The sequence below is a fragment of the Nannospalax galili genome, unplaced genomic scaffold, assembly GCF_000622305.1.
Source record: "Nannospalax galili isolate Female #2095 unplaced genomic scaffold, S.galili_v1.0 scaffold45, whole genome shotgun sequence".
NCBI classification, from domain to species: domain Eukaryota; kingdom Metazoa; phylum Chordata; class Mammalia; order Rodentia; family Spalacidae; genus Nannospalax; species Nannospalax galili.
This window is the reverse complement of record NW_008355775.1, coordinates 2,036,283-2,048,804: the sequence shown is the minus strand read 5'-3', so window position 1 is coordinate 2,048,804 and position 12,522 is coordinate 2,036,283. Positions and strand designations below refer to the sequence as shown.

General features: G+C 35.4%; 1 protein-coding gene across 5 annotated transcripts in view; it reads left to right on the top strand.

Moving 5' to 3' along the window:
• Nucleotides 1–12,522, top strand: part of Xrcc4 (X-ray repair cross complementing 4) — a 270,439-nt gene that overhangs the window by 96,690 nt on the left and 161,227 nt on the right. For all 5 annotated transcript variants that reach the window (XM_008853290.3, XM_008853292.3, XM_017803246.1 and 2 more), the window contains one exon: nucleotides 4,896–5,062. In XM_008853290.3, the coding sequence (XP_008851512.1) occupies nucleotides 4,896–5,062 (167 nt within the window). The remainder of the gene's footprint in view (nucleotides 1–4,895; nucleotides 5,063–12,522) is intronic.

The window sequence follows — 12,522 nt, the reverse complement described above, 5'->3', positions numbered from 1 at the left end:
GGATGTTTGCACATGCATTTCTAATCTCTAAATATCTGATTATTACTATGAATTTTAAAATCATTTTGTCAAGCTCTGTGAAGAATGTTGTGGGTATTTTGATTGGAATTGCTTTGAATCTATGATTTGCTTTTGTTAAGATGGTCATTTTCACAATATTGATTCTAGCAATCCATGAGCATGGTAGGTCTTTCCATCTCGTGGTGTCTTTCTCTACCCCTTTCTTTAGAATTTTGAAATTTTCATTGTAGAGATCTTTAATGTCTTTGGTTAGGTTTATTCCTAAATATTTTAGTTTTTCAAGGCTATGAAGAATGGGAGGGTTTCCTCTAGTGCTTTTTCTGATTGCCTCTTATTAGTGTATAGAAAGGCTACTGATTTTTGTAGGTGGATTTTGTATCCTGCCACTTTACTGGAAGTATTAATCAATTCCAACACTTTTCTAATGGAATTTTGGGGATGTCTTATGTATAATATCATATCATATGCAAATAGGGATAATTTGACCTCTTTTTTTTCCAGTTGGTACTCCTTTAATTTCCTTGTCTTGTCTTAGTGCTCTTGCAAGAGTTTCAAGTACTATATTGAAAAGGAGTGGAGACAGTGGTCAGCCTTGTCTGGTTTCTGATTTTAATGGGAATGCTTCCAGTTTTTCTCCATTTAGGATGATGTTGGCTATGGGTTTGTTGTAGAAAGCTTTAATTATGTTGGGGTATATTCCCTCTAGACAAATTCCTTCTAGGAATTTTAACATGAATGCATGTGGGATTTTGACAAATGCCTTTTCTGCATCCATTGAGATATCATGCTGTTTTTGTCTTAAAGTCCATTTATATGTTTTATTACATTTATTGACTTATGTATGTTGAACCATCCTTGCATCTCTGGAATAAAGCCAACTCATTCATAGTGGATGATCTTTTTGATGTGTGTCTGTATGTGTTTTACAAATATTTTGTTGAAAATCTTTGCATCTATGTTCATTAAGGGTATGGGTCTATAGTTTTCTTTTATTGTTATGTCTTTACCTGGATTTGGCATTAGAGTGATACTCGCTTCATAATTTTTAGGAGTTTGGGAGTTCTCCTTATTTCTATATTTTTGAATAATTTAAATAGTATTGGTTGTAGATTTTCTTTCAGTGTCTGTTAGAATTCTGCTGTGAATCCATCTGGGCTTGGGCTTTTTTCAGTCAGGGGGTTTTGTATTTGTTTCAATTTCCTTATTTGTTATGGCTCTGTTTAGGCTGCTGATCTGTTGGTTTAACTTTTGTGGTGGCCTTCATTTTAGAAATTAATCCATTTCTTTTAGGTTTTCAAATTTAATGGAATATAGATTTTTAAAGTAGTCCCTTGCAATGTTTTGGATCTTTTTGGTGTCTGTTGTGATGTTTTCTCTGATTTGCTGATTTGGATTTACTTTTTTTTTTTTCTTTTGATTAACTGGGCTAAGGGTCTGTCTATCTTGTTTAACCTTTCAAAGAAAGAGCTCTTAGAGTTTTTTTTTTTTTTTTGTATTGTTTTCTTTGTTTCTATTTCATTAATTTCTGCTCGAGTTCTGTTATTTCTTCTCATCTACTAGGTTTGGGATTGTTTTGTTCTTATCTTTCCAGAGTCTTGAATTGTATGGTCAAGTCATTTACATGTGCTCTTTCTGATTTTTTTAATGTAGGCACTAAGAGCTATAAACTTCCCTCTTAGGTCTGCTTTTAGGGTATCCCAGAGATTTTGGTGTGTTACGTTCTTGTTTTCATTGTGTTCCAGTAATAATTTTAATTCTTTCTTAGTTTCTTCTTTGACCCATTCATGATGCACTAGTGCATTGTTTAATCTCCAGGATTTTGTGTGTTTGCTAGTGCTTTTTTTTCCCCGCTGTTGATTATAAGCTTTATTATACTGTATTCTGATAGAAGGCATGGAATTATTTCAATCTTTTGTATTTATTGAGATTTGCTGAGTAGAAAGTATATTCTTTGTTGGTTGGGTGCAATATTTTTTATATATCTGGTAGGTCCATTTGATGTAGTATGTCATATAATTCAGATGTCTCTCTGTTTATTCTTTGTCAGTTGACCTGTCTATTGAAGACAGTGGGGTGTTAATGTCACCCACTATCACTTAATTGGTGTTTCATAGTTCTGGACTACTGATTTTATGAAATTGGTGCTCCAGAGTTTGGTGCATATATTTTCATAATTGTAATATCTTCTTGGTCAATTGTTCCTTTGATTAGAATGAAGTAGCCCTCCTTATCTCTTCTAATGAGTTTTAATTTGAAGTCTATTTTGTCAGATATTAAAATTGCAGTACCTGCTTGCTTCTTAGGGCCATTTCCTTAGAGTATTTTTTCCATCCTTTCACCCTAAGATAGTGTCTATCCTTGAAGGTTTGATGAGTTTCTTAAAGACAACAAAAAGATGGGTTTTCTTTCTTGATCCATTGCAGCAACCTGTGTCTTTTGACAGGGGTGTTGAGGCCTTTGATATTTAGTGTTATTATTGAAAGGTGTGTGTATTGTATACTGTGATTTTAATTTATTGTGTTTGTGGCCCTATTTTGTGTTTCCCTTGTTATGCCTCTCTCTGTTTTCTTTCTGTAGCCTCTTGCCTGTACTCATTCCTTTCTTCTTTTCTTTGTATTTCTTCAAGTATTCTCTGTAGTGCTGGTTTGGAAGATGAATTCTTTCAGCCTATTTGTGTCCTGGAATATTTTCTATTCCCCTTTGACCTTGATAGCTAGTTTTACTGGGTAAAGTATTCAAGGTTGGCATGGTTGTTTAGAACTGGGAATACTTTGTTCCAGGCTCTTCTGGCTTTCAAACTTTGCTTTGAAAAGTCAGCTGTAATTCTGATGGGTTTTCCTCTATATGTAACTTGTTGTTTTTCTCTAGCAGCTTTCAGTACCCTCTCTTTGTTCTGCACATGTTATGTTTTTACTGTGATATGCAGTGGGGTCCTTCTGTTCTGAACATGTCTTAATTTTCTTCTCCATGTTTCTTGAATCTCTATAGGTATGTAGTTCCTTAATTTAGGGAAGTTTTCTTCTATAATACTATTGAAGATCTGTTCGATGCCATTGGTTTGAGTTTCTTCTCCTTCCTGTATGCCTATAATAGGTAGATTTGGTCGTTTATTATTGTCCCACATTTCTTGAGTATTCCATTCCTGTGGTTTTTTTTTTTTTTTAATTTTGTGTAGTCTTTGCTTAAAGAGTCCAGATCTTCAACTTTATCCTTCAGTGTTGATATTTTGTTTTCCATTTCATTCATTCTGCTTTCTCCCATTGTTTCTAATTGGTTTATTGAGTCTTTCAATCCTGTGTTTCTTTCCATTTGGGTTCTTTTCACTATATCCACCTCCTCAGTGAATTAACCCTTCAAGTTATGAATTATTATTATTTTTTTGGTCTTTTGGGGCAGGGTCTTCCTGTAGCCCCAGCTGTCCTGGAACTCACTATGTAGACCAGGCTGGCCTTGAACTCACAGAGATCCACCTGCCTCTGCCTCCCCAGTGCTGAGTTTAAGTGCCACCATGCCCGGCCCATGAATTGTTTTTGATATTTCATTGAGCTACATATTTTTATATTCTTGGTCTTCCATCAAAGTTTATGCCTTTCCTCTTCAAGTTGTTTTTCTGTGTTTTCTTAAAGCTTGTTGATCAGTTTTATGATTGTTCTTTTAAATTCTTCTTCCTGGGATTCTACAGAGTGGTTCTCAATGCTGTGCTCTTCTGTAGGACTTATGGGTTTTGTTGGGGACATATTTTCCTGGGTTTTCATATTGTTTGTGTTTTTTGCATTGCCCTTTGGGCATATGGAGGTTCTTTGTTGGTTATGTGTTGAATAGGAACTTCTGCACTGCTGTGTTTAGTTTAATTTTGGTTCTGTTAATATTGTTTATGTCGCTTAGTTAATTTTTGTTTGGGTATGGAAGACGAATTGGTGGGTATTTCAGGTTCTTACTGGGTAGTAGACTGGTCAGAGCCCTGACTGAGCAGTTCTGTCTGCCTGATCTCAAGGCTGGGAATTGGGAATTTGGTGGTAAAGGGACCACCTGGGTGAGGACTTAGGGATCTATGGTAGGGTGATTGGTTAATCTGGTTTGGGAAGCTATTTCTGGGATTTGAGGTTAAGGGATTGATTGGATCCCACCTGCGAGAGAGGCCAGCAGGGGATATAGTGGAGGTGGATGAGAGAAATGGGGTAGGGAGGCAGTGACCTGGATCTGACTTACCAGAATCCTGGCCGAGCAGGTTGTCTACTTGATCCAGAGGCTGGGAATTTTGCAGTGAGAGGACCTCCTGGCTGAGGACCTAGGGGTCTATGGTAGGTTGATTAGTTAATCTGGTTTTGGAAGCTAGTCCTGGGACCTGAGGTGAAGAAATTGGAGTCCCCCTGTGAAAGAGGCTGGCAGGTGATAGGGTGGGAGTGGATGAGAGAAATGGGATAGCTAGTCCTCCTGAGGTGAAAGAATTGATATTTCTTCAGTAGTGGCTTATATACCAATTCTTACAACAATTGTAATATAAATACAAGCATTCATCGTAATAGTATGTAGGGTTAAACATATTTATGTATAACTTGTTCCCTTACTCTGAATAGAGTGATCTAAATGTCGGCTTTTGAAAACAGATGGTTTAATATGCCTTAATCATATGAATGCTGCTTTGTTTTCTCATAAAAAATGAAAGAAATCCTTTTTAGGTTATTTGTTCATTTCTGTAATAAATGCAATAGGAAAGTAGAAAGTAGCCTAGTTTTCTGTTCAATATGTTATATTCAGTAAATCTCCTGTATTTTAGTCTTATACATTTTCCCCTCAGATGAAAGTATGATGAAAACTAGACTGTCCAGTCTTAATATTATCACCAAATGAATCATGTTTTCCTTTTATTTTAGTTCAGACTTGGTTCTGTCACCCTCGACAAAGTTGCAAACACAGCTGAAGTCATTAGAGAACTTATTGGCTACTGCCTGGACACCATTTCAGAAAACGAAGCCAAAAATGAGCACCTGCTGAAAGAAAATGAAAGGCTTCTGAGAGATTGGAGCGATGTTCAAGGACGGTGTGTACACAGTATGCTTGCATCATGAAAATACTGAGCTCTTACTGTTATAATTCTTAATGATTTATAAGGTTATGACATATATAGAGTAGCCATTTCAAAATTAAATCTATCCTTAATATAATACCTTGTTAAACCCAGTTATTTGTGACTAGTTTATGGTAGTTTGTATTAACCATTTCAGGTCTCTTGTTTGGCAGTTCCAAAAAACAGAATAGTAAGAAGTAATTGGGCATTGAGGATCAGGACCATTATTATATTATTAATAAAAAATGTGGGTAGTACAGCTAGATATGTTCCTTAGTGGGACAATGAAGCTTAGCATACACATGACTCTGGGCACAATCTCCACTAATTATCCAAATTAGGAGTACTTATAGGGGAAGATTAAATTAGGTTAAGTAATAGAATTAATAATGAACAAAAAGATATGAAATGAAAATAACCAAAATTTTTTTCTTTCTTTGGAATCAGTGAGTAATAACTAATTCAAATGATGTATTTGGATCTACTGAACACTCAGTTTCCAGACTGAGATTTGGACAATCAATTTTAAAGGATGAAGGAATTGTGGCAACTGAATAAGATCCAGAAGCCTTTATTTGCCTGGATTTGCCTCTTATTTTGAAAATAATGAATAAGAATAGTACATGCCATCTCAATTATTACTTTTTTCATCTAGATCATAACACAGGCTCACCCAGTATGCAGTTTATAGTATTCTGTGACACAAAAGATGTTCAACCTGTGTTGTAAACACTTACATACCCATGGAGACATATGTAATATGCATATGTTTATGTGTATTATAGCAGTGCTCAAAAGAATTATGTGGTATATGCATATGCCATGTAGGAAATGTTTTCCAGCTTTCATTCAAGGTAAATGCTCTGAGGCATGTGAACATGCATCCTATTTGAAGATCCACGTGACTTTGTTTTAGATTGTGGTTGCTCTGTATGGATATTAATAAGTATATGGGGAAATTTATATTAAAGATTTTAATGACTGTCCATATATATACATATATATATGTGTGTGTGTATATATATATATATATGAGAATGAGACTAACTAAACAAAGTTCTTTATGAACATTTAATAAAGTTTGTTCATTAATGTAACCCATTAATTATGTTAAATATTTATGGTAAATAAGTGTGAAATATTTGACACTTGTTTATATTTGACTTTCCCTTATTATATAAAGGAAGTATTTATATTGTTCTTTTAGCTCTAAACTAATTTTTATCTCCAGTTCTACAAATTTAATAGAGAAATGAATCAGATTCAAAGTTTTTGTATTTGGAGGACATATAGAAAAATCAGTTCATTCTTCTCTTCAATGTTTATTCATTTAATATGAATGGATATGAGATATTCTGTGCTACAGAGCATTGTTTGAATGATGTTTGTAGTTTGTAGTGTAAGTATGTTTTCTATTTTATGTATAAATTAAATCAAATTAAATGAGATGAACTGTAGTCATGATAAACCATTGCATTTCTATATTAAAACTCAAAGTATCCTGAGTCAGATAGGAAATTTGATCCACAAATTGCCTACAAAAATGCAGACTGGGTACTCTGTACTTGAACAAATTGCTTTAAAATGTCTGCCTGCAGTTGAAAGAGGTATTATCTCATCAGTATTCCACACCACTCCCCCTGAGTTGAGAGCAGCAGGGAATGGAGACGAGGCAGAAGAGACAAGTGCAGCCGTGCTGTGGAACCCTGTGAGCAATACACGTACTCAGTGGAGCGCAGGTGCTTGATGCACTCTTTCCAGAAATGCTTTTGCCTTATTTTGAAAAGACCTTTCCTGCTTGTTCAAAAGCACAGCCACATATCCTGTCACTTGCCTGTTATGTTTTTTCCTCCTATCTTTTCTGTTGTCTCTACTGGCTCAGATGTCTTCTGTGGCAGTGAACAATGTGTTGCCATTTGAGTGAGCCTGCAAATTGAGAGGAAGGAAAGAATCCTCTTCAGCAAATTCTAGGCTCTTGTTTGAATACCAGATGTCAGATTAGTAGCTTCATGTATTCCCCAAATTTGCTTTTCTTTCCTTGAGAAGAGAAAGGCCTATTTGAAAATAGCTAAATACACCTCAATCTTGGCCAAGTAGTGCTTTTTTAGTGTTCTCTCCGTATGTCTCAGAATTTGGAAAATGAACAGAGCATTCAAACTCTGACTTCCCTATGGCAGTAGTAATTTGTCTTTCAGTATATTAGAAATAGGACACAAATGTACAGAGTTAGGAAACTGCAAACTTAGAACATAGAGACATTAAAATTGGAGCGCTTGGGCAAGGCCTTATCACAGCTTAGATTTTGGTGCATCTTCTAATTGTGACAGTGCCCCTCTAAACTCCAGTCATTTCTTCCCTACCACTGTTCCATATTGCATATGGAAGGAAGAATGTGCCAGGAAGTGGAACACAAACTGATGGAAATGCCCCTAGAAACTATAAGTAGATGACTCTGAAATGTGTTGAATATTTAGTAGGATATAATCTGAGAAAACCCAGGCATCAACTTGTGTGCTTATTAATACCTAAAACAATTGTAATATATTAAGGTTGATATGTACATTGTCAAAATTTAGTTCCACCAATTTTTTTTTTTGCAAAATATATTAGCTAGGGACCATCTATAAGAATAAAATTTGATGTTAGTAGCATAGATCTTGAATAAAATAAAATGATGCCGGGCGTGGTGGCACATGCCTTTAATCCACTCGGGAGGCAGAGGCAGACAGATCTCTGTGAGTTCAAGGCCAGCCTGGTCTCCATAGTGAATCCAGGCCAGCTAGGGCTACAGGGAGACCCTGTCTCAAAAAAGACCAAATAAATAAATAAAGTAATAAAAATATATTTAAATTTAAATATGTATAAATATTATGATCAGATTCAAATATGAATCCATTTACATTTGAAATTATAAGGATAAAAAGGCTTGAGAGAGGAATTAGGAGATACAGGATGAGGAGAAGGAGTGAGCTTTAATGCAGAGCTTCTGTATTTACTTGCTATTACTGTTATTATTCAATAATTATGCTCTTTGCTCCATTTTGAATCAAGTTACATTATAGGATTAATTTGGGGTACTTTAAATAAAAAATAATATTAGAAACTTGTATATGAATCCTGAACTAATTCGCTGTATTTGTTCATTGGATTTCCTACTTGTTTTCAAATAACAAGTCTCAAATTCCATGTCCCTGAATAGGTCTTTTGTTAGGAATCAGATCTCAGTTTAGAAATTCTCTGGCTTGCTTCTGAGTTATAGTTATTAAACCCATAATAGGGGCAGTTTGTATTGAACTGAATTGACACTCATGGACTGCTTAGCAGACCTTGAAACCTCCATTGCTTTGTCTCTGTGCCTTCAAGGTAGAATCACATCATCTGCAGATAAATTCCATTTGATTTTTAAAGAACTCAAGAGGTATCTTTATGTCTCTTCAGTAGCCCGTTAGAGTGTTTAAGGACTGTCACAGTCAGAAAACTCCATCTCTTGGTAATCTGAATCCTTCTTGGAGTAGTTGAAGGCCATTTCCTCTTGTTCTGTCATCAGAAAGAATAAGGAACAACTGTTGGCCATCTTCTCTCGGGCTTTAGGCCTTATTAAATTTTTACTGTCACTCTGTTTTCCAGTTCTCGTTACTCCTTTTTGTCTGCTCAACACTGTTCAGATTTTCTTTATTGTACAACCTTGACCTGGATGTAATTTTGGCCAGAACTTAATGGTAATATACTGATTACTGTTTCTGTACCGTATGCTCACATACATGTACCACTTATTTTATTTTGGTCTGTCAATCTATTGTTGTATTTTGGATATTATTTCTTTATGCAATTGCCTTGTTTTTGTTCCTGTTTTTGTTTCTGACATACTATTATTTTAAAATTTTATTTATTTGTTTACTTATTTATGTGTTACGGCTACATGTATGTAAGTGCACCTGTGTCTTAACAGTGCCTGTCAAGAACACAAGAGGGCGTCAGATGCCTTAGAACTGGAGTTTTGGATGGTTGTTAATCACGATGTGGGTGCTGGGAATGGAACCCAGTCTTCTGCAAGAACAGTCAGTGCTCTTAACAACTAAGCCATTTCTCCAGCCCCCTGACATACTGTTCTTATGATTGTTTAGACTCTCTGAAATACTTTATTTTGAAGTGTCAATACTTTCTGTAGTTTTTCATACTTTTGTCAATTTTTAAAATTACCATCTTTTAGTTTAAGGTCCTAAGTCCTTTATTGTCAAGGTTACTAGTGACACTGATCATTAATGATCTATGCATAGTCACTTTTGAAAGGATAAATGTCATTAGACCTTTCCTGTTTGACCCTCTTCATAATTTCTCCCAGTCTGAGTTTTGCCTTAAATAAGACCCTTTGATTTTTGTGGTCTGCTTTTGTGATATATGGCTTTACTTTTATTGACTTAGCAATGGGTCCTGTGTCTCTCCTTGATAATAATTCTTGCCCAACTTTTGAGATAGAGGTTTAGCAGGAGACAAATATGGAAGGCACAGTAATGTCATAATGCTACAAAAGAAGATTGTTTTTCAATGAGGTGGACCAGAGGCTATGTATGGCTTGGTTACTAAGTATTGAATGAATGGATAATACTCCTATAGTTTTTTGGAAAAGTAATAATTAAGTATAAATTCACATCCTGCAACTGTTTAAAATATTACTCTATGCCATATAACTTCCAGTCTCAACTTTTTCTGGGACCTGTTATCCAGTACGATGACCAGAAGTTTATTGCAATAAGAATGATAAAACCATGCTAAATGAATACAAAATGCATTCATTCTAGTAACTATTCCCCTCTAACAGAAATGGTTCTGCTTCTTACAATATGTCTGTTGTATGGTTATTTAGATTAGCAGTATTTTTATGAAAAAGTATATAAAATTTCTTTTTGATATCTTTGAAAAATCTCATGTGTCATACAAATTCCAATTTTAATAAATTTATGGGAATTAGCTTGATATATAATAAATGTACACAATCTATCAACCAGGAAATATAGGGATGATTTATATGGAAATTAAATATGGAATTAAATCTTATAATTGATGAATTTGTCACCATTTCTAAAATTTTCTGTGATGAATTATATGATTTTTGTTGTTTGCCTATGTTTGCCTATAAAAATTTTATATCTTAAGATACTTTAGTTATATATATTCATTCTATTCATATTTAAATCTTATGGTTTACATTAGAAAACATTACATGAAAATAAGAGAATGTTCACCTACAGTTTGTATCTGAAATTATAGATTCAATGACATCCCCTGCTTAAAATAGGCTATCAGTACTGACAGCATTTCAAATTAGCTTCCATTCCCCCGCTTTTTTGTGTGTGTGTATTAGTTGACCAGAGAACTTTGCTTGCTGAAAGAAATACTGTTACAGTTGATAAAGCCGAAGAGGGTGAAAGCATCATCATTAAATTGACAAATAGATGCTAAGTGAGTCATGTGATATCCGATGTTTAATTCAGCAGCAGGCCACAGTTAGGATAGTAATGTTTAAGATGAAAATGGAGCTGTAAAGCTCCTGTTGCCCAATGATGTTCTTGCTGTCCTAACATCCTGGTGCAATGAATTACACACTTGTTTGTGGTGATGCTGGTGTAACTAAGTCTGTTACACTGAAGGTTGTTTAATGCACAGCACATTCAATTATGTGTAGCACTTAGTTCCTGATAGTCATATCAAACAACTGCTAAATAGGTATATATTTATAGTACTATAGATTAAATTGTACATTTTTACTCTTTTTTTTTTTTTTTTTGAAACAGGTCTCCCTGTAGCCCCAGCTAACCTGGAACTTGCTATGTAGACCAGGCTGTCCTTGAACTCACAGATACCTGCCTGCCTCTGCCTCCTGAGTGCTCGGATTAAAGGCATGTGCCACCATGCCCAGCTTTACCGGTACACCGGTACACCATGTTTCATTGGTTTCATTGTATAGCCTCATACATCTCATGCTTGCTGAATCTCTTGATTACACTGCAAGGCCATGTGGAGTGATTTATATCAACCATCTAGACTGTGGTGTCTGCACAGTAACAAAATTATTAAGTGATGTGTTACTCAAGATGTGTCTTCATGAGGCAATATATATCTGTAGTCAAAAACTGATGTTTTGCTGTTTCCTTTTAAAGTATCTATTTTCACCTTATCTCTTCACCATTCTTCTTTGGAGGAAGGCTACAGATAGCTCTGGTGTCGAGCTGAATCACTTGATCTTGAAGCCTCCCCCGATAAGCACTTGAAATGGTCCTAGATCTCATGATTCAAGCAGCTGACTAGAAAGTTCCACATGTGCAAAGCCTGCCACTAAAAATCACACAGCATGACCCCATGCCCTGTTCCTGGGCCCATATGGCCCATTATAGTATCAGACCTATGGTTAAGTTTTAGATCAAAGTATAAATTATGAAGGGCTTCAGTTTGGAAGACTGAAGTGTAGCTGGCATTCCCAAGAAGGTTGTGCCAACCAGTGGTATCCCTCTGTGTATCCAGTGAGGGAAAATAAATTCACAAAGTCCCATTTTGCCATGTGCAGTAGCTGAAGGAGTACATATTCCATCTCATGCTCTTTAAGATGCCCTTGGCCTAAAGCCACTGCTGAAGAACTCAGACTGGTTACCCAGCTGGCAGGACTAGTTGTGCCTACATGGGAATCTACAAGGGAAAGGGGGACAGTAAGCTATTTTCAAGCAGGAAAAGGAGAACTTCACAGTGTTTGTCACACGTTGCTCACAGAACAAACCAGTGCCTGACTGTTTGACATCCTGGATGATAGGGTCAAGGAAGCTGCAGAAAGGACTGTTGGAAAGAAAAAAAAAGTAGTACTTTTGGAGACATGGAATTAATAGCAATATAATTGGAAAAAATGTATGTGGCTATTAACTCACTTTATTTATTCAATAAATACCTACTTAAACATCAATGCTAGGTACTAGAAATAAAACAGTCAGTAGACCACACATGCTCTGTGATCTCATGGAGTGGCAGCCTTAGCAAAATCCATGGTAAAAGAATTTGCACTAACTGGTTCCAGAAATACATTGTTTTATGTTCCTCTTCATTTTCTGCATCTTTAAATAGGTGGGTTTGGGGGCACATTAAGGGCCTATATGAGAAGTATCATGTATGTGGGTTTATAATTATGAGGACACATGGAACACATGAAATGTTTATATAGGAACATATAGAATAAGCACTGATAGAGATAAGAACAGACAGAACTTGACTACATTCAGTGTAATAATTTGTGTTAAATCTGTAAAAATGGATTTTTTTTTCATAGCATGTTTATATGTACACAAGTGTATACAACTTGTCCTAGTTTGCCTTCTCCAAATATCTCTTGGGACATAAATTCAATCCTTTGAACATTTGAGCATTCCAGGAAAAATTATAAATAATAGAGA